Source organism: Diabrotica virgifera, chromosome 1 (genome assembly GCF_917563875.1).
Source record: "Diabrotica virgifera virgifera chromosome 1, PGI_DIABVI_V3a".
NCBI classification, from domain to species: domain Eukaryota; kingdom Metazoa; phylum Arthropoda; class Insecta; order Coleoptera; family Chrysomelidae; genus Diabrotica; species Diabrotica virgifera.
The window spans coordinates 3,012,876-3,035,855 of NC_065443.1; the positions used below are offsets into that span (position 1 = coordinate 3,012,876).

Sequence of the window (22,980 nt, forward strand, 5' to 3'; positions counted from 1 at the left end):
AAGGAATTTATATACATATCTCGGATCGCTAGTAAACACAAGGGACGAAATAAAAAAACACATAGCAATAGCAAACAGAACTGTTCACAGTCTTCTTTATTGCTGTATGATTTATCTATAACTACATGGTCGATTTGATTTGTGTATTCCCCATTGGTGCCATCCAGGTTCCTTTATAAATACCCTTGCGCTTGAAATGTGTGTTTATCACTTTCATGATCCGTTCTTCCGCAAACTCAATTATTCTCCTTCCATTATTATTTGTTGTTTTGAACATTATCCATTTTTAATGAAAATATCTGTGGTTTTGCTGTATTCGTATAAAAATAGTCAAAATGTACAAGTTTATGCAAATAAATAAAACAAGAAATAAAGTTTTGCCATTTATTCGAATTCAGTAACTTAAAAAACACAAAATGAAAATTTTATTTCAAAGTAGTTTTTTAAAACACTTCTCTTTACTCAATTCTTAGGTTTTGAATGGATCTCTCCAGGGAATTCAAGTCCCAAATAACCAATTGTCCGTCGGCTCCAGATGTAGAAATCTTCAACGCTTTCTCTTTTTTTCCAGTGTAAATGCAGACGCAAGTTATGGCGTTTTGATGAATCGAGTCTAAATTGGTATCAGAGGTTTCACTTCTTGCCTAAACATAAAGAGAGCATGTATGAAATATATACAAATATATAATGATATACTTTTTCTCAGAGGTTTCCTTCAGTCTGTCACAGTTTTTCGATTTCTTTTTAACGCATTAAGTTGGAAGTGACAAAAAAGGCACGCCCGTGATTATACTCATTTATAACATTTATTCCAGTTGTTGATAGATGGCGCTATAATAAAAAAATGATTTACGTATTATCTATATGATTATAATCTGTATAATTTATACGACTATACAAATCAAAGAACATACTATACCTTTTTATAAATGCAATAAACACGATTGATTTGTTTTTAAACAAATTGCAAATAAAAGAGTTATACTGCAATACCCTTTTCATATTTGGCTGATTACGATTCTGACAACTGACATGTCATGCAATGATTCTCTACATTCTTAAAATCATATATGTGACACACTGAAACATTGAGAAGAACTTTAGATTTTAGTCGTATAGATATGTAATAGGTAAATCAGTTTTTCTCCGATTATAGCGCCATCTATCATTAACTAGAATAAATGTTATAAATGTGTATAATCACGGACGTACCTTTTTTTCTGTCACTTGTGACGTACTGAAAAAAGCCTGTGAGAAGCACTACACAAAGTAATTAATAATAAAACGCATAAGGTTTCATTTTTATTGTTATGATCTCACCTTTTTAATGAAATAATTTACAAAATCGCAAAAGTTACACCTTATTTTATAGTTTAAGAAGAACAGAAAGAAAAATGATTGTCAAAATTTAACTAAACCAGAAAAGGAATGTAGAAATCGGCCTACGAACGAGATTTTAAATATTTTTCAAATAGCACTTGTAAATTAAAATGGATTTAAACCCTGTTTTTAAACTTTACCTCGTTTTTAAACTAGGAGTAATTAAAATTTATCGCGCCATAATGCTTATTTAGAATTTTGCTACCTAGGCAGTATAATCAGTGCAAAAGGTGGAGCTCAAGCAGATATTAAACAGAGAATACGAAAAGCACAACATGCCTTTAGAACCCTCGCAAATATATGGAGATCAACACAGATTAGCCAAAATACTAAAATAAGGCTATTTAATAGTAACGTGAAAACTGTGCTACTTTATGGGAGTGAAACATGGGCAATAACTGACGGAAATGTAAATAAAATCCAAGTTTTTTTAAATAGATGTCTACGTAAAATTATAAAGGTATATTGGCCCAATACCATAACAAATGTAGCACTATGGAGGAAAACCAAACAAGAACCCATCAGAACAACAATAAAGAGGAAACGATTGAACGGGCTGGGACACACCCTGAGGAAAGAAAATGCAGACATAACAAAACAAGCACTCAAATGGAGCAGAGGACGTCCAACAAAAACATGGAGGAGTACCATTGAAGAAGACTACAAAAGTATAAAGAAAACCTGGGGAGAAATAGCAACCATGGCCAGAAATAGAGGGGAATGGAGAAGCTTCGTGGATGCCCTATGATCCTTCACGGAGTAACAGGATTGGATATACAGTACGTAAATCGTACAGCTGGGCATAGGGAATATACATTGAGATAATTGTGGCAACTGCGCTAACCTATGTTAGTTTAAGATTCTGTTCGAGTACGAGTTTTGGTGCAATAGTAGAACGAATATAATGAGTGAGTTTGAAAGCAACGCTGTCCATAAATAAATCAAAAACAAAGGTTAAAATTCATTAAGTTATTAATTTTACTTTAATTTTTAAAATATTTCTAAACTAATTTCAAAATTAAACATGCACAGTTTTCCCATTTCCTCAGGCCAAAAATACTTGGCTTAAACATTGACATGTTTTGACGTTTATTTGTGTCAGCTGAAATGAATTGTCAATTTTGAGGTTAATGCCCCTTAATGCTAACAACCATATTGTCATCGAGAGAGTGCAGTTGTCATAATTGTCTCAAAGTACCTATACTCCCCATGTCCAGCCGAACAATTTACGTACTGTATATAATGCTTATTTGTAATTGGTCCAACCGCAGGCAAATTTACCCCACTAAATTATGAAATTTTGACACTATTGACAATTATCAAATACTGACTTTAAGGTCATTTATATGTCATATAGTATTGACGTGTTTTAAGATTTTTTTAAAGTCTTCCGTTTCTGAAATAATAAATTTGTTCCATACTTTTCCCTCATACTGTATACTTACTTGTTTGTCCAAAGAATGGAACATTCTCATGGCCGACAATCCTCCGCTTTCCTTCTTCTGGGAAGCATCCAATTTCGCAGTAAAGGCTAATTGACCATTATCTTTGAGTCCATATACGATCGGAATGCAGCTGTGCCCAGCAGCCACTACTGATTTATTGCCGATCCAAGTGCAACTAAGAAATGGTAAAAACTCTGTACGAAGTTTATGGACAGCATTCCCTTTACTTGCATCCGCCACATTTATCGAGGAATCATGGGAAACCCAACAAATTTTGTTTCCATCTGGAGAAAAACTAAGGCTGTGAACCCAACCCCCTCCAACGTTGGAATTGACAAATTCAGCCATCAATTGTCCCAGAGGCATTTTCGAACCCCACGCAGTCGGTTCGGGAGTCTTTTCGATATCCTTAATGTAAGCAGAAAAAACTCTGACTTTGAAATCAGAAGATCCGGCAGCAAGTAGCACATTGTTAGGATGCCAATCCAAGCAAGTCACTGTAGATCTGATAGGTTTCTTGATGTGCTTTGACACCCACCAATCATTTTCTGACTCGAAATAACACACAGAGATCAAGCGAGCCCCTGATCCTACAGCAAATTTATTTTCATCTGGGGACCACTTCACACATGTAGCTGCTCTGTTTATTCTTAACAGCACCAATGTCGGCTTCCACTTGTTATCCTTATCTTGAGTCCAAACATACGCATTTCGGTCTGCAGCACAAGTAACGATTCTGTTGGTGTTTGGAGCCCAGTCGATTCCCATTACACGCAAGTCATGTTGGTTCAGCGTATCTAGAAGTTTCCATTCGGCAGCACTCCGCTGGTAAATGTGCACTTCATGATTGTTTGGAGACAGAGAGATTTCTGAAAATAGATATAGTACATTGCTAGACAAAAAACCTTCATATATCTACACTTAGAAATTAAAATAATTCTCAATTCACAACATATTTCTGTTGATACCACATTTATTTATTTAATAATGGGAGAACCCCTTTTTACAGTTTAATTTCAGATAGAATATTAAAAATGCATGAACATTTCCAATTCTGCAATTCCGTGTATAGATTTAAAAACCATGAACATACAAAAATATAACTGTATGTTAAAACGTAATATAATTTTTATCATAAATTTTTAAGCTTAAACTTTGTTTGTTTTTTATATCGTAATGTTCTTTTCTTTTTTTTTTCTCCTTTAACTTAATAGCTTTGTTGTCTAATACATATTGTAATATTTATTTATTTATTATTTATTTACGGACCGAAGTCCATTAGTACATGATACAATTAAATTAAAATGTCACACAAATTAGAAAAATAAGATCTAGTAGGTACAAAATTGGTAAATACATAACAAACAATAATAAATAATAAAATTACTTGCTCTCATTTAACAATTGAGAGCTAGAACATTTTGAAATTGACAAATACAACTTATCCTAGAACAAAGACAATAACAGTAGTTGACAAATCAGTCTTGAAATTAGAACATTAAGTTAAGTATAAATGTAATTGTGTGGAAAATTTGTTCTTTTTGTTGACACTGTATTTGTTTTTGTCTTTGTAATATTTTTTTGTAATAATCTTTTTTGAATTGGGCTTGCCCGTAAATAAATAAATTTCATTGCAACCTGAAACTGCAGTATTATTATATTCTAGTTCAATCAGAGAGTAGGTATAGCAAGCATCTCTACCGACTTATGATAGAGAGATACATATGCTCCCTCATCTGGAGATACATATGCTCTTCTCTCCGACGGAACCATGATAATACTAGGCGTGCAGTCACAGATTGCAACGAACGAAATGGTAGGAATGCCCTAGCGAAATCTACTAGAAAAAGTTTAAGTTTTTAATCTTAAACATAAAATATATAATATTAAACTAACTGTGTCAAACAATAATCAAAACAATAAATGGCAACAACATATAAATAACTATAACTATATTATACAAATGAAATCCATAAATCTGGATCTCGGAGGTTAACTACGCTATATCGACATGGTGTTGTTTAGAATAAGTTCCTTTAATCCACTTATTTTATTAGTTGGATTATACAAATTGGTTATAATATTATCATTAAAATTTAGTCATATTGTCTTTCAACCAATTATGGGATATATCAGATTTTTATTAACATCCTAAGGGCCGGTTGTTCGAATGATAATCAGCATTGATCACTATCAAATACTTAATTACTGTCACAACTGTCAATGTCAACTTTGGTTGGGTTGCGGAAAACATAATTATTGATGACAATTATGAAATTAGTTAATCAATTATGTTAATAATTGTTATGTTAATTGACTAACTAATCTCATAATTATAATTAACTATGTTTTCAGCAACCCAACCAAAGTTGACATTGACAGTTGTGACAGTAATTAAATATTTGATAGTGATCAATGTTGATTAGCGTTCGAACAACCGGCCCTAAGTTTTCTAAACTTTGTTGCAAACACAAGCTAAATAAAATTGCTCGAAATGGCATAGTGTAGTTTACCTCTGAGGTACAGAAATATTATATTATACTATGTCTCTAAAGAAATCTGAAAAGTTAAAAAGACTCTTTTTTATATAAAAGCAGACTAAAAATCTAAAAATTAAAGGAATAATGTAGAAAACACAACAAATTGTCGATATAACTTAAAAACCAAGAGGAAAATAATATGCAAATGAACACACTTTTAACCATAGCGATCAACAATGGCATTCCTCCCATATATAAAAGCTTTGTTCAAAAAAGGACTTTATTAATATTTCAAAAAAAAATATATGTATTCATTTATTTTATACTGTTCAAATAAAATACACTATTTGCAAGCGAATTTTCGAAAACCTGTAAAGTGGGCTATTTTATTGTTTTTTATTAATTTGTATATACTTACGAGTTCTGTTTTTATTCCAAGCATGACATGTTATAGGTTGAATGATGTTTCCAAATCTATGTTGTTCAGTCATCTAAACAAGAGTACAAAAAGTATATCAGTTACATGTTTTATTTTACGAAGCAAACATGTCTATAATTTGGCCAAAATTAAGGTACAGTATACTCTCTCTATAACGAACACGGGTATTATGAGGTTTCTTATACCAAGGTACATTAGGAAACATTTTACAAGTCAGAATTTGGTATTATTTTTTGAGAGTAAATTAAATGTAAGACCAAAATACTTACGATGTCGGGATAGTATCACAAGGTTTTTTCTGGTTTTCCCTTGTGATTTACTATGAAACCTCTAATGCAACAATTTTACTGTCGTTGCATTTGGTTGTCTTTTTAAAGACAGATCACATGCTATGATTTTTTTGTGACGAATATTCTTGAGTTGGGGTTGATTTCATGTAATCGAATGAACTATTTTTCAGTCGAGTCAAGTCGTCCCAGGAACGCAACTCATAAATATTGGCAATATCATTTTAAAGTCTTCTGCTTTAAAATGTATAATATATGTCTGAATTGCCAATATAAATGAGTCAGATTAAATAAATTATTAGAAGAATTTTTTACTTAGCAACAATTTTTGTTTATTTTAGTAATATTTTGTATTTTGACAAAGGCACCAGATTTGGGCGTCGAAACGTTAATAAAATTATTTTTTCATTTTAATTGTGGCTTATTTCCCATATAAATAATTAATCATAAAAAATGCCACAAGGAAATAGCTTCAGAAGTACATTAGGTATCCCATGAAATTCCTATTGAACTACAACCCTTGCTTATAACGAGAAATATTTGGTTATAATGAAGGAAAATGAGATCAAATAACATGTTTTTTTACCTGTTTTTTCAGGGTGATGACTATAAATAAATTCCCCAGCTGCCTGTGTACAGAAATGCCTAAAATCTGTGTGCTTATCGAGGCCAGTGATGTAATAAATTCCACTGCCTGTCAACTTCTTCCTGTTCATCCAGCAACTTTTTCAAAAGCTCCATTTAAATAATATTTAGCACATTGTATTGCTCGAAATGGCTTCACTATAGGAAGTTAATGTCTGAGAAAACTAGATATTCATATGTATGAGCAATATTATTGTTGTCTGATATAACGAGATTGGCATATAATGAGGTAATTAGTCTGTCATTTCAGTTCTTGTCATAGAGGGAGTCTACTGTATATGTTTTGCTTAATAGTCAATAGACAACTGTTAGACTTTGTCTTTATCCAAACAATATCATAAAATCGACATCCACATCGAACAAGGTTGTAACTCAAGTTACATCTTTTTCAGATTTCAGCACAGGCGAATTCAGCAAAAAATTGCGCATACGTCAAAATAAATGACATAGTTTAATTCTCAATAGTTTGGCTAATAAGAAGTTGTATTTTAAGTTACGTAGGCCATTTTACTCCATTTTAGCTTGAAGAAGGCAGTAACACTGGATACTCCCTATGGAAAATATTTACTTTCTTTATACTTGACGATCAACAAGGTTTTTAAATGAGTTACAACTTTGTTGCATGTATGTTTAATTTATAACGTATTCAAACATATGGTGCATCTCATAAGTCAAATTATCGAAATAAAAGTATAAACGGATTTATGGAGTTTTTTTCTTTTTGGTAGTTGCGGTGGACAAAATAAGTATCGAATAGTGTTTGCTATGTACTTATATGTAGTGAAAAAGTTTAATATTAACATTACACAACTATATTGCAAATAACTCAAAACATACAACCTTTTACTAGTTAAACGGGAAAAATAATTAACACGGAGAGTGTAAAATGGTTGTTAGGTGAGTTACAACCTTTTTCTATGAATACTCATGTTTAATCTCAAGGTTGTATCTCAATCAAACTCAAGATTCTCAATAGCTAATAAAATTACAAAGCATACATCTCACAGTAATCCCTTATTATGTTATAAATATCATATCACATTAGTGTAAAAGGGTCTAATCATTTCGCTACAAATTTTAAAAAATTCTTGTTTTCGTTTTTTGCCTCTCCTGTAAAATCGCTAAAAATGAGTTACAACCTTGTTCGATGGGGGGTATCGAAATGTAAATTAGTCCATTTGGGGTAAAGGTAAAATCAAATAGAAGACATTAAGATACTGTAGCGTGATTAGTGTAATTACTTCTAATTACAATAAAACTAGCGGTTCGTAATTTATTTACGACTTTATTATTTATTTATACAAGTTTACTTTACAAACTTTAGCTTAAGACTAACTCTATTTACAAATATGTCCTATTTATATATGCGATACAGATATTCCAGAAATATCTATATATCTCCAGCTATGTCCATGTGACTCGACCGCTTGCACGTCATCGGCGCTGCATCGGCGTATCTCGAAACATCGATAGTGTTCTGTCTGTGCGGAGACGGGAGCTGGTATACGAGGGTAGGTCAATAATTATTTTGTTACACTGCTCCCCTCTTAAGATCTGAGCGTCCCGATCAGCAACTCTAGATGGCCCAGGATGGCGGAATCTACAGGATTCTCCAGCTCTGCATACACCCCTAGAAAAGAAGTAACAGTCTACTGTCTTTGAAGGGTATGACATCTTCGGGTTCATGCAACACACAGTAATCCGTACGCCAGTTTCTCTGAAGATCACTTCCAGCATGCTTCTCACAATCTTCCAATCCAGATTTTCTACTGCATGGCCAATTTTTGGTAAAGCCAAATCTTTGATGTCATAATTACAGACCATTTTCTTCAAATTAGTTAGAGCACGCCATATGTTCTCGTAGCTTGGCGTGTCCGTATAAGACTTCCTGGTCACTATATACAGCAAAGATCGAGGACCATCTTCCAATCGCAATACTCTTCCAATTTTAGGTTGTTGATTCCTTAACTCGTCCAGGCGGCCGAACTTTCTATTGAATACGGACGAGATTCCTTTAGTCATCTCGAGGTCTTGGGCAACACAGTGGGCTAGAGAGACGTTTTCTGGAACACCAAACAGATCTTGCTGAACTTCTGTGGTCACGCCGAATCTAGCACTCTTTCTTTCTGCGTAATTTGACATAAATTCCTTAAAACTTGGCTGTGGTGCATCTTTCATCTCCTGTTGGAGGACTCGGGCTTCCTCTGTTTCATTTGAGCCAGCATATGGTGCAAGACGATTTATGTGAATAACTTTTGGTTTACCGTTTGGTAACTTCTTAATTCTGTATATTACGTCATTTATTTTCTTCTTAACTTCATACGGACCTTCCCATTGTCTTTGCAGTTTAGGACACAGGCCTCGACGACGTTGTGGATTATAAAGCCAGACAAGATCACCTACTTCGAAGCTTTCATTCTTGCAGCGAGAATCATATTGATCTTTCATTCTGTCACTGGCTATCTGGATGTGTTGTCGGGCAAGTTCATGAATGTTGTTCATTCGTAACTTCAGGCGGTCTACGTATTCTTCGCCTGCAACATATTCCTCGGAAGGTCTGCAGCCAAACTCTAGGTCGCAGGGCAAACGAACTTCACGACCCAACATCAGGCAGGTTGGTGTTTGACCTGTAGTTTCATTCACGGCCGAGCGGTAGGCCATCAGGAATAAATGAATGTGTTGGTCCCAATCTCGCTGATGTTCAGATACAACTTTGGACAAGTGTTTACCCATCGTTCGATTCATCCTCTCGACCATTCCATCTGATTGAGGATGCAGGGGTGTTGTTCTGGTCTTATTGGCACCAATCAATTTACAAACGTTTTGGAAAAGAGCTGACTCAAAGTTTCGCCCTTGGTCGGAGTGGATCTCCAAGGGAACACCAAATCGGCTGAAGAATTCTTTAACAAGTACCTCTGCAACGGTAGCAGCTTCTTGATTCAGTAATGCATAGGCCTCGGTCCATTTCGTAAAATAGTCCATGGCTACCAGAATGTATTTATTTCCAGCATCGGTTTCTGGAAATGGACCTGCAATGTCGATTGCTACTCTTTCCATAGGACTTCCAACATTGTACTGTCTCATGGGTGCTCTCTTTTTACCAACTGGACCATTACCGGATGCACACAGTTCACATTTCCGGCACCATCTTCTTACATCATATTTACAGTTCACCCAATAGAACCGTTCTCGAACCTTTTGCAGAGTCTTCGTAATACCAAAGTGTCCACCTGATGTACCGTCATGCAACTGACGCAATACTTCTGACACTTTACTTTTAGGTACAATCAACTGAAGCTTAGATTCTGTACCATCATCATTCTCAAAGGTTCTGTACAGAAGATCATCTTTTAGTATCAGGCAATTCCATTGGCTCCAGTAGGCCTTGACTTCCGGACTACATGCACTAATGTTTTGCCAACTAGGTCTCTCACCTCGACGCATCCAATCCAATACTCTTTTTATACATGGATCGTCTTCTTGGGCTTCTTGTAACTGTTGTGGCTGCCATTGCTCATTAACGACGGTAGTTCGTCTCACAGTGCAAAGCTGTTCATCTAGTTTAAGCCGGTGATTACAACTTTCACTGCATGGCTGTATCGAGGAAGCATCTGTATTTGAACCAACTCTTCCAGCCCTCTTCATGCGTCTCTTCGGCATCGTGTCACGAATCACCCTCCGTACCATTTCCACCAAACGTTCATCTTTTCTCTTATCGCCTTTTTCCACGGTTATTACTCGATTGTTTCGTGAAGCTTGGCTAGCTGCTTCGTGTTCCAAGGCAATAGCAAGTGCTTCATCTAAAACTTTCGGTCTTGCTAGTCGTAAAGCTTTCTGTAGTTCATTATCTTTCAGCCCATTGACGAAGGTATATACTGCAATTTCTTCTAAAACGCTGTCTGGCACCTCTGGATAAGCCAACCGCACCACACGAGCCACATCTGCTTCAAATTCTTGCAGATTCTCACTTGCTCGTTGACTTCTACTTCGCAGTTGTGCTTTGTATACTTGTTGTAGATGGGCATCTCCATAGCGTTTTTCTAGACGAGTGAACAAGGTCTGGTAACAATTTTCTTGACCCTTGGGAATTGACCTTAATATATCTGCAGCATCACCTCGTAAAGCAGCAGTCAAGGAAACAGCCTTTTCTTGTTCGGTCCAATAATTGGCGGTCGCAATAGCTTCAAACTGTCTAAGATATATGGACCAAGAGGACTTTCCATCAAATGGTGGTAATTTGAATCTCATATTATGCGACGTTTCGTCTCTCGGTAGTTCGTCTTTCACTAAAGGATCTAACGTTGCTGCATTAACTGATGGTTGTACTTTTGTATCGGTTATCCTGCTCTCTAGCTGTGTGATCTTTTCTTCTACGGTCTCTACACTTTTCTGCATCTTATCGAATGTTCTAGAAACTTCTTCAAATTTCTCATTGTTCTGTTTACAAACTTCTTCTAGTTTTTCGTTGTTTTGCCTACAGACCTCTTTAATTATTTGAGAAGTCTCATCGAATCTTTTAGCAACATTTTCGAATTTCTCGTCGCTTTTTCTACTAACTTCTTCAAGTTTCTCGTCGCTTCTTCTAGAAGTTTCATCGATCGTTTCAGAAACAATTTTTAATTTCGATAAGATTACTTGTTCTGCTGACTGGAAGTGGAACGTCTTTGGGTCTTCTCCGTTCTTCGTGAGGACATCCTCGAGTCGTGCTTGTAGGACTATCTTGAGCCCACTGCTGTCCAGATCCCGTTCCTCGAGCTGTTCACGGAGCTGTTTTACTGTAAGTTCTTGTAGCAACATCTTTGGTCGGCACACACGTACTTTCCAAAATGTCTTTTAACAGTCTTTCCGAATACCGAACAATCAACGCACTTTAACTATTCCCGACAAATAAAGTCCAAAAGTATTTTAAAGTCTTTCCGAATACCGAACAATTAACGCACTCCGGTTATTCCCGACGAATAAAGTTCAAAAGTCTTTTAAAGTCTCTCTGTAATTCACTTATTTAATCGCACTAAGTTAACCGAACACCGACACCAACTGTAGCGTGATTAGTGTAATTACTTCTAATTACAATAAAACTAGCGGTTCGTAATTTATTTACGACTTTATCATTTATTTATACAAGTTTACTTTACAAACTTTAGCTTAAGACTAACTCTATTTACAAATACGTCCTATTTATATATGCGATACAGATATTCCAGAAATATCTATATATCTCCAGCTATGTCCATGTGACTCGACCGCTTGCACGTCATCGGCGCTGCATCGGCATATCTCGAAACATCGATAGTGTTCTGTCTGTGCGGAGACGGGAGCTGGTATACGAGGGTAGGTCAATAATTATTTTGTTACAATACATATAACAAATAACACAGAAAACAGTTTTTATCATAAGAGCTCTAGATTGTCCGCAAATACTATAGTGACATCATTATCTAATGTTGTTTAACCTGTACAGGTTTAGTAGAATACCTTTATCAGTTCGTGAAAAGCTTCTATATATTATTTCAGAGTAGATATTGAATATAATAGAAGACTAAATACAACCTTACCTCACTTCAAGAATGATTTAACATATTCAGTGTATTCACCTTCAACTCGTGAGATTTGCGGTCTGATTTCAGTTAAGGTTTCTAATAATTTTCAGATTTTAGCCACCATTTTCACAGATGCCACCGAATATTCCTCTCAGGATCCTTAGCTCAAATATAAGCAGAAGGTTTTCATCTGCCTTGGAGATGGTCCATGTCTCCGATCTATATGTCAACACTGGTTTATAAGGGTTTTCTATTATATGGTTATTTTTGTTTTTTGGCTTAAGTTAGTTTGAATTTGACTCAATAAGCTTATCCTATGATATTCTTTATATGTTTTGGCTCCTGTTTTGGAAGTGCAATAAGCTCAGACTTCAGCCATTCTGTTGCTATTTCCTCGTTGTATACGTTGTCTTCGAGTTGTATATGTTGTTGAGTGTCTTTGTGATTACTGCTAATGATGCCTTGTCCATTAGTTTGAGTACTTAGTTAGGCTTATAATATATTAACGGGGCCTACTGCTTTGCCATCATTTAGCAGTGTTATAGATAATTAAGTTTTACCTTATTAATTTTGTCAAAAAGAAAAAAATATGCAAGTATGGTTCAAAAATTTAATGGATTATTTTTTGGAAATGATAAAATGGGTGTGGAGCTAGTGTGAATCATAATTTTTACTTACCGTAAAGTTATACAAATTATTCGTGGACTCTGGTCAGTCAACACGAATTTTACAGAATTAACTCAAGTTATACTACAACACATAAATTAAAAGAGTTGTGCACTATTTTTTAAAATTAAAATCACAAATTTAGAGTTAAAGTTAACATAACACAACATGACAGAAATACAATACGTCAAAGTCAAAATACGTCAACAAAATCATTTGCCAATCTTCTTCTTCTTTTACGTATTCACGAAGTGCCTAAAATAGACGAAGGCCAAAGCACGAAGGGGTCGTTTGAATAACTGGAAGAAAGTCCGCCTGACTGACACTTGACATATACATAACCTAACTTATTTATCATATATCATATTTTAATTTAATAAAAATTTCAATACAACAAATCAGTTTATAAACAACGTTTGTATTAATTAACAATGATAGTGAGATAAATTGCAGGACTGATATTAAATTTATGATTTGCAGAATCGCTGAAATGCCAATCACTGACATTTGTGTGTAAAATCCACAAACTACTTAGTATTTTTAAAATGGATCTATATTATCTCTGTGTGGTCCCTGTTAATCAATCTCAATTCTCTATATACCGTTGTAGGTAATAATTTTCAGGATATGATTTGTTAATTAGGTATTCATTGTATGCTATTAACCGATTGTCGAGCTATTATGGCCTCAGATTTCAGTAAGGGTGTTCCAATTAAGTCCGAAGATCATAATGATGAATTAATTGTGAATAGGTGCAATATCAAACAAGAAAGAAATAAATCAGAATATGTAAACAATCGAAATTATTCTAGAATTCAGATCAAGGAAGAATTGACAGACGAAGAAAGTCATTATAGTGATATAGACCATTGTGTTGATAGTAATACGTATTTGAAAAAAGAATTAAACACAAAAGTAGATATTGATGACATAAAATGTGAAAAAAATGAATTTGATGGTTTACCCAATGAAGACGAGCACGAAAACAATTTTGGTAGGTATAATTCCAATACAGTTGTTTTGTTTATTATAATAAGATTAATGGAATGTGGAATTTAACAAGTAAATTAATAATACATGTACTACTATTTATTACATGTTGGTTTATAATATTCTCCACCATTTTCTGACTTTCAATCAGGGGCGGTTTCTCCATTGGTTCACGTGTGCAGTGAACACCCAATAAAAGTTAATTAAAATACAGTTTTTTTTAAATCTCATTAATATTAAAAAAAATTTTAATCTTATAGAATAATTAAATTAAAATATAACTTTATTTAGTAATCATATTTATTTGCTATACGCTGCGCCGCTGAATGCACGTGACAAGTGCAGATACTTGTGCTCTGGTGCAGAATTCAAATTGAACCAGCCAGGACTAACCTACGCCTTTATTAGAAAGAGAAATCTTAAAATCGGTGAAATAGCTTTTCGCCTATCTAAAACAGTAAAAATTTGTGCAGTGCACCCAGAGACCAGTGGTGCGTTTCGGCAGAGAACGTTTTATTTTTTTTTTTTTCATTTATTAATATTATGGGAAACCCCATTAACAGTTACAATTAACAAATAGTAAAATGTAAGATGTATGTAATAGATTGAGAAAAAAATATAATCAAAAAACAGCAAAAATAATTCAACCTGCAACAATGTTCAAACAACCAACAATTAACATTACAACCCTAAATTTATAATTAAAGTTTTACACTAAACTAAAGTATTAATTATTCTATGAAATTGATTCTATTAAATTGAGCCCTGAACCCACTCTCAGACATATCAAATATTTCCAAATGAAGTTGGTTAACATATCTCGAGTATCTTTCTATAGGCAAATTCATACCATAATTTGTTCGATGATAGGGTATATGAAAAGAAGAGTAGTTATGTCTCCTATTTCGTGTGACAATTTCAATGTTAACCGACTCCAACAATTCAGCACTATCAATTTTCCCTGTAACAATTTTATGCAAAAAATTTAATCCAGCACAGATTCTCCTTTCTGAAAGTGTTTTCAAATTCAGTTGTTTTTCCAGAATTGAATAATTATGATCAGAGATCCCAATATATAATTTGAATCCACAAAATCGTAGAAACTTATGCTGAACCTTTTCTACAGTATATTTATGGACAGCTTGGTAAGGAGACCACACCACTGATCCATACTCAAGTTTAGATCTGACTAATGAAAAGTAAAGGCTTCTGACAGTGTCAACAGAAAAATGTCTACAATTTCTCACGATGAAACCCAACATTTTGGATGACTGTATTGTGACAGAGTTAATATGATCGACAAATGTTAAATTTTTGTCGAAAATTACTCCCAAGTCTTTTATTTTTGATACAGTTTTTAATGGTTGTCCACACAGTTCGTAAAAAGTGTCATATTTTCTGGAACCCTTAAAAAACTAATTAGACAACATTTTGATATATTTAGGTTTAATTTATTAATGTGACACCACTGCGTTAATCTGTCAAGATCATCCTGCAGCAGTTGTTGATCAGTTTGGCAATTCATTATTCTGTAGGCTTTGAAATCATCAGCAAAAGCGAGATCTTCACTGTTTTCAAAACAATCAAAAATTGAGTCCACAAACAGATTGAAAAACATTGGGGAACAGTGCCCCCCTTGGGGAACACCAGAAGTTACACATATTGCATCTGATTTAAAAGCACCTATTTTGACCATCTGTCTACGCTCTGACAATAAACTTTTGATCCAACCTACAGCCGAAACATCAAACCCTATATCAAATAATCTCCTGAGAAAAATATTATGGTCTACTTGATCGAAAGCCTTTGAAAAATCTGTGTAAACTGCATCAACTTGCTTGAATTCTTCCAAAGCTTTAATTATTTTTGATTGATATGGTAACAGATTAGTTAGAGTTGAACGACCTGAACAGAAGCCATGCTGATTCTTATTTATTAGCCCACGACACATCCAGTTTAATTGGTCGCTGATAATACTGTCAAACAATTTTGGAAGTGATGATTGAATGCATGCACTCCTGTAGTTCGTAACATCGTTTTTGTACCCACTTTTAAAGATGGGCGTGATAAAACTATCCTTCCATTTTTCAGGAAAAATTGAGGATCTTAAAGACTTATTAAATAATAAAATTAGTGGAACCACAAGGGTACATACACAATATTTTAACAGGCTACTTGGAACACCGTCGGGACCCAGGGTATTTTTACTAGGTAAAAGAAATATTTTTTCGTATATTTCTTTTGTAGAAATATCCGAAAACTTATAGTTTTGGTAAATATTTGTGGGTGTTCCAAGGTCTAGTTTGTTCTCTGGGTTACTTGGGGTGTACACTGTTTGGAAGTACTTTTTGAACAAATCAACAATCTCCTGCCTCATTTGCTTTATCCTCGCCGTATATTATTGTTTGGGGAAGAGAATGGTTGGTTTTTAAGTCCTTTATGTACCTCCAAAAGTATCTAGGATTTGATTTGAATTCTATATCCATCAATGAGATATAGTTCTCTGGTTTCGGTTCACAGTTTGGAATTTTCTGTTGTGGGTTCTAGTTAAATACAGTTAAATCTTAAATACAATATTAATAGTTTTATGATGGAGGTTCAGTGGATTTTATAAAAGACTACAAATAGTTTTGAAAATCGACTTCTTATTAAAAAGAATGGTCCACCTCAGCCGGAGATAAACTTGGTATAAGAATGTGCTATAAAAAACGAAAATTTTAAACGTTGCTTTATAGTTGAACAATATAAAAAACTTCGTGGTTGTGCGGGTGTGATAGACTACATTCTTTATTTTGTTTTCCCTGTTTAGTACTTTCAAAAAATGAAACTATTTCTTCAGAGTGGACAAAAACGGGCGTTCGGGATTTATCTCATTTATCGACAAAAATTAAAAAACACGGGTCTTCTCAAATTCATTTAAAAAATGAAATGCAACTCTCAGATATGTATTGGCAGTATTGATGTTCGCCAATTATTAGATTCTAGGTATAGGAAATCAATATAAAATAGCCTTTAACGACCAAGTTAGAAAAAAATCGTTACATTTTATCCGCTCTTATCGATTGTGTAAAATTTTGTAATTAATCATAATTAAGAGTTGGCGCAATGATACGAAATGACCGTTAAATTGAGACGAATCTATTTATGTAACTTTTATTGAATTTAAGTGACATTATATATTCCATAAGATGTGTGCGGTGTACTTTAGACAAAAAAGGGCGAGGCCCCAAAAATTTTTCGCCTGTGCCGCAATTCCCGCGGCTTTTATTCACCGTTTCTATAATTACATTCCTTAATTGAACACCCATTTTACATTACCACGAGCCGCCACTGCTTTCAATCAGCACTTTGTCCCACCATTCCATACATCCTCTTCTATGTTTCTTTCTCTAAACTCTTTGCCTTTGGTTGCAGTTTTGGTATTCGTTGTTCATCTCCATTTTTTGTATATTATGTCTGAATAAGATAAATTGTTTTGTTGATAAATCATTTGTGATTCTTCATATGGTTCCTATTATTTCTCTCTCTAATGCATTCTTTGGTAGTCCTTTTTTTCTAGATCTTCCTGCAGCTTTTCTCCAAAAATCCATTTCTGTTCCTCTTAGCATTGCCAGTGTTCTTTGTTTCAGTGGCCATATCTCACAGCTTTATAGATACTTTTCACTATAGTCTCGTATATCCTCTTTTTAATTTCTGATGGATTGGTCCCATAAAATACTGTTTAACACATTGATCGCCAATGCCAGTCTTAAAAAAAAGAATGTGTGTGTACTTTGTACGCACATAAGAAGTTATACTTCTATTATATGATTTCCATGAAATAAATATACTTTAAACAGTTTATTTTAATTTTATTTAAACATTAAACTATTTTTAATGCTTACCACTTTCCAAAAATAAAAAAAAATAATGGGAATGGTCCGGATTTGAACCCAATAACTCTCGATCTCTAGCTGAATGTTACACCAATAACGCTACAAGCTTTTTGTTTTTATAGTCTCAGACATAATGTCTGAGACGAAGTGAAGTATAATAAATATAAGTGTTTTAATAACACTTATCTTACTCCTGAGGTAGACTAATCCAAAAACACAAAAATTATAATAAATATATTTACTAAAAACACTAATAACTAGCAACTAACTAAACTAATAATTTAGCAACTAATGTCATATTGTTTGTGTGCGAAGAATAATGAAAATTCACTCCCAATCACGCGTAAAGAAGTATAACTTCAAAAAAATTCTGGGTGGCCATGTGTATATTTTCGTGTATTATGTCAGACATATGAGCGACATGGCCTAATAAGCATTACTGGTATCGGCCATATATGCTTTTTTTCATGAGGATCTTTCAGTGCGTCACAGTTTTTCGATTTCTTTCTAACGCATTAAATTGTGTGTGACAGAAAAAAACGCACGTTGGTGATTACATTTTGTCGGTGACATTTATAACATTTAGGGCCAGTTGTTCGAACGCTAATCAACAATGATCACTATCAAATATTTAATTATGTACTGTCACCAACTGTCAATGTCAACTTTGATTGGGTTGCTGAAAACATAATTGATTATAATTATGAGATTAGTTAGTCAATTAACATTACAATTATTAACATAATTGATTAACTAATTTCATATTAGTTAATCAATTAACATAACAATTATTAACATAATTGATTAACTAATTTCATAATTGTAATCAATAATTATGTTTTTAGCAACCCAATCAAAGTTGACATTGACAGTTGGTGACACTAATTAAATATTTGATAATGATCATTGTTGATTAGCGTTCGAAACAACCCGCCCTTATTCTAGTTGTCAATAGATGGCGCTATAATCGAAAAAAAAAATTATTTATGAATTATATAATATATCTACGAATATAATCTGTACAATTTATAAGACTATACAAATCAAAGAAAATACCATTTTATAAATACAATAAACACAATTGATTTGATTTTATGCCAAATATCAAATAAAATGTGACAACTGTCAGATTTAACACTAGAATGTCTGGCTTAGCATACCTACCTAGAAAGCCGGAAGGGATCATTTTGGCCCCACATTCTTTAATCAATTAAAACTCAGTTTAAAGAAATTAAATCAACTCTAGCCGGTAGAATCTAATTTTGTTTTTTACTTTTATTGTTTAACACATTCGCTGCCCATCAAAAACATTCATAAAATTTGCAGTTTTTGATATTTGCCACACATTGCCTTGTTACAACCGTGGCAATGATTTGAAGTATGATTTCCTTTACAAAATATTTTCAACTGATATTTTTTTCGTTTTTGGATAGTAACAGTGATAGTTGTTGGTAGACCTGGTGTTGCTAGACGTAGTTCCAGATTTCGGGAGACAAGGTATGGGGCCCATAATTCTTCGCACAGCCGAAGAATAAACTTACGGAAACTGAGTCTACTTCCAGTTATTTCTTTATAAATAATCCATGCATTTATTGCTTCCAAGTCAAGAGTATGATAAAACACGTACATAGGCCATCGTCTTGAAGTTGCTTTTGTAGTATAAAGGCACGTCATTTGGTCCTCTACACCAACAATTGCATCTTTGTGTTCACTTGTGTTCGCCAACAATTGTATCTTTATTACGTAGATGATCAGTACCAGTATAAGGGTAACCATTTACAATAAACATACATAAATATAATTTTACCCATTCGACAGGAATTTGAAAGAAAGGATCGTCGAATTTACCAGAAAACGATAATAACTTACACAGGGCCAATTTGGCCCCTTTAGACTTCTATGGTAGATTTGTTAAAAACCATTAAATAAATTTAGTAAACAATATTTTTTTGTTTTAAATAAGGCTTTGTATCAAAATATTAAAAGTCATAAAATATGAAAATATTATTGCCTCAAATAAAAAAACTACAATAACTTTAAATCGCAACAGGGGCCAAATTGGCCCCTCCGGCTTTCTAGTGTTAACTAAAATGTCATGTCCCTTTCATGAGGATTTTTCAGTGCGTCACATATGATAGAAAAAAAGGTTAAGTCCGTGATAATATACGCTGTGAGCTCGTACGTAGAGGGGATATTTACAAATTCGCGAACGCCAGTAGTGATAAGTCTGTAAACCTTTACCGGAAATTTGACATAAATGTCAAAGTGATTAATTTAAAATTAAAATTAAAAACATTAATTATAAAAAATATTAGTTGGTCAAAGCTGTGGTATATATTTTTACCTTTTAATGTGGTATATATTAAGTTTTTTAATGTTCTATTAATCTATTAATCCATTAATTTTAGCGCCATCTACACGATAATTGTGAAAGTATCCGAAGTAAGAAATTCATATTTTGTCAATAGAACGTCAAAATGATTAGCAAAATCTTAAAAAAATCCATTACAATTTAATTACTTTTTTGCGTTGTAAATATTAAGCGATAACAATTAAATAATAAATTTAAAAATTACCGGTGAAAGTTGAATAGTAGTCCGCTAGGAGCGACACCAACGAAGCTCACAGCGTATACATTTATAACATTTATTCTAACATGACATTTTAGTTAAATCTGACCAATGTCAAATTTTATTTGCAATTGGGCATAAAAACAAATCAATTCTGTTTATTGCATTTATAAAATTGTATTATCTTTGATTTGTATAGTCTTATAAATTGTACAGATTATATTCGTAGATATATTATATAATTAGTAAATAATTTTTTTTCTATTATAGCGCAATCTATCGACAACTAGAATAATCACCGAACTAGAATAATTACCAAAGTAACCACCGACGTGCCTTTTTTTCTGTCATATACAATTTAATGCGTTAGAAAGAAATCGAAAAACTGTGATGCAATGAAAAATGCTCATGAAAAGAAGCTTACAGGGTGTTTGGTAAAGAATGGGCCATAGCTTAACCTCAGGTTCCTGAGGTTAAAATAGGCCGATTTAAGGTAACTTACCTTATTACAAAGTTTATAATAACCGAGATACAGGGTGTCAAAGTTAAACTTTTTTTTATTTAATATTGAATATTTCCTGACAGGTATGAGATAACAACATGAAATTTGGTATGTGGGGGTTTTTTGGGTATACGCCTTTCAGCACTCATTTATTACGTTCAATTTTTTTTATCCATCACCCTGTATAATTTTGACATTAAAGTTTTTATTCTCCTATTCGTTTTACTTAAAAAAGGTATACGTCTTTCATCTCCCTAAACTCAACCGTTTTCGAGATAAACACATTTTAAATCTGTGATACACCATCATTTTTAGCATAATATCATTGTAGTTACACCCGAAAAATAACTTAAAACTATAATAATTGTGCCAGTTCTCAAATTTATGTAATTGCATCGCAAATTCCATTTGAAGAAATTTGCGATACATTTTTGGATAATTTTATGGTTTTAAGTTATTTTTCTGGTGTACCTACAATATTATGCTAAAAATTATGTTGCACCGCAGATTTAAAATGCGTTTATCTCGAAAACGGTTGAGTTTAGGGAGATGAAAGAGGTATACCTTTTTTAAGTAAAACTAATAGGGGAATAAAAATTTTAATGTCAAAATTATACGGAGTGACAGATAAAAAAAATGAACGTATTAAATGAGTGCTGAAGGGCGTATGTGGCGCCCTCTGGGCAACACATAATTTTTGGTAGGGAATTTAGTTTTCTCGTCCCAAAAAACCCCCACATACCAAATTTCGTGTTGATATCTCATGCCTGTCAGGAAATATTCAATAATAAATAAAAAAAAGTTTAACTTTGACACCCTGTATCTCGGTTATTATAAACTTTGTACTAAGGTAAGTTAGCTTAAATCAGCCTATTTTAACCTCAGGAAGCTGAGGTTAAGCTATGGCCCATTCTTTACTAAACACCCTGTATATCCGACATGGCGATCAATGTGTTAACATTGTGATTGCTTTTCTACTTGTGGTATTTCTTTCTTTTCTGACTTTGTCTATTGTGTGAAATATTGATACCTAAATATTTGTAGTCATAACAGTGCTTTATCATGGTTATGTTATCTAATCTGAGATCTTTTTGTTGTTCTCCAATGGACCAGTATTCAGTTTTTTTTTTATTAATTTTAGTCGTTACTGCATATCACATGCCAAGCCCATCTGAGTCTATTGGCCTTTATATACCTGACTAGATTTTCCTTTCCGAATAGACTCTAACTCATTGTATCTGTGCCTGCATTCATTTGTCACGCTGTCTCTGCAAGGGCCAAATATCATACAAAGGATTATACGTTCCCACACCAGTGATTTATTTACATCCCTTTTTGTTAGCGTCCATGTTTCGCTTCCATACCTGACTGCTGGTCATATTATGGTCGTATATATCTGGATTTTTGCAACTCGTGAAAGAAGTTTTGACTTCATTAGATGTTGCATTGTAAAGAAAGATCTGTTTCCTGCCATTATTCACGTTTTAACTTCTCTCTATATTTTGTTGTCATTTGTGATTGTTGCTCCTAGATATTTATACTGTGATAAATGATTTATTAATGATTAAATCTTATTTTAGGTGAATTTGAGAAGGCAACGATACCTCCAGTACAGCAGTCAGGACTCCCAACCAGAGAGGAAGATATAAATAAAATCATAGAATATCTAGATAGTAAAAAGAAAAATCAGCAGGATGGAATCGATTTTTTGTTTTTGAGTTATGCCGAGACATTCAAAAAATTATCACCAAGATCACAAATACATTTAAAGCTAAAACTGGCAAAATTGTTTGCGAACGCTGAATTACAATTACTAGAACAAACTGGCAGTTCCTAATCGACTCTTCATAGTAGCAACACTGTCATATATTTTAAGAAAAAAATTGTTGATTGTGTTGAAATTGGATATTTTTTATTTGTATTATTTATAATATATGTACCTATATTACAATAATGTAGGTATATTATGTCAAAAGTCTCAAAAATTCATGTAAACATAACGGGAAAAAAGTAAAATTTCAAACATTGTTTACATGTTTTTGCCCCCTTATTTGTTACACCTATAGACAGCACGACTACTAAACTTTCAAAAGTTGACTTCACTTATTTTTCCCCCTACATTGATCTTTAATGATGACCATGGACTTGACAACATGGAATG

The 22,980-nt window shown here is 33.5% G+C and overlaps 2 protein-coding genes across 2 annotated transcripts; one reads left to right on the top strand and one right to left on the bottom strand.

The window, feature by feature from the left end:
* Positions 1 to 370: 370 nt before the first annotated feature.
* Positions 371 to 13,091, bottom strand: LOC114328027 (actin-related protein 2/3 complex subunit 1A). Its single transcript, XM_028276767.2, has 4 exons — positions 12,895 to 13,091; positions 5,724 to 5,796; positions 2,826 to 3,694; positions 371 to 644 (listed from the first exon to the last, which is right to left on the bottom strand). Exons 2-4 carry the CDS (start codon positions 5,794 to 5,796, stop codon positions 459 to 461), a joined length of 1,128 nt encoding a protein of 375 aa, XP_028132568.2. The 5' UTR covers positions 12,895 to 13,091; the 3' UTR covers positions 371 to 458.
* A 132-nt stretch (positions 13,092 to 13,223) lies between these two features.
* Positions 13,224 to 22,846, top strand: LOC114328031 (uncharacterized). Its single transcript, XM_050653862.1, has 2 exons — positions 13,224 to 13,876; positions 22,400 to 22,846. Exons 1-2 carry the CDS (start codon positions 13,537 to 13,539, stop codon positions 22,654 to 22,656), a joined length of 597 nt encoding a protein of 198 aa, XP_050509819.1. The 5' UTR covers positions 13,224 to 13,536; the 3' UTR covers positions 22,657 to 22,846.
* Positions 22,847 to 22,980: the final 134 nt, after the last annotated feature.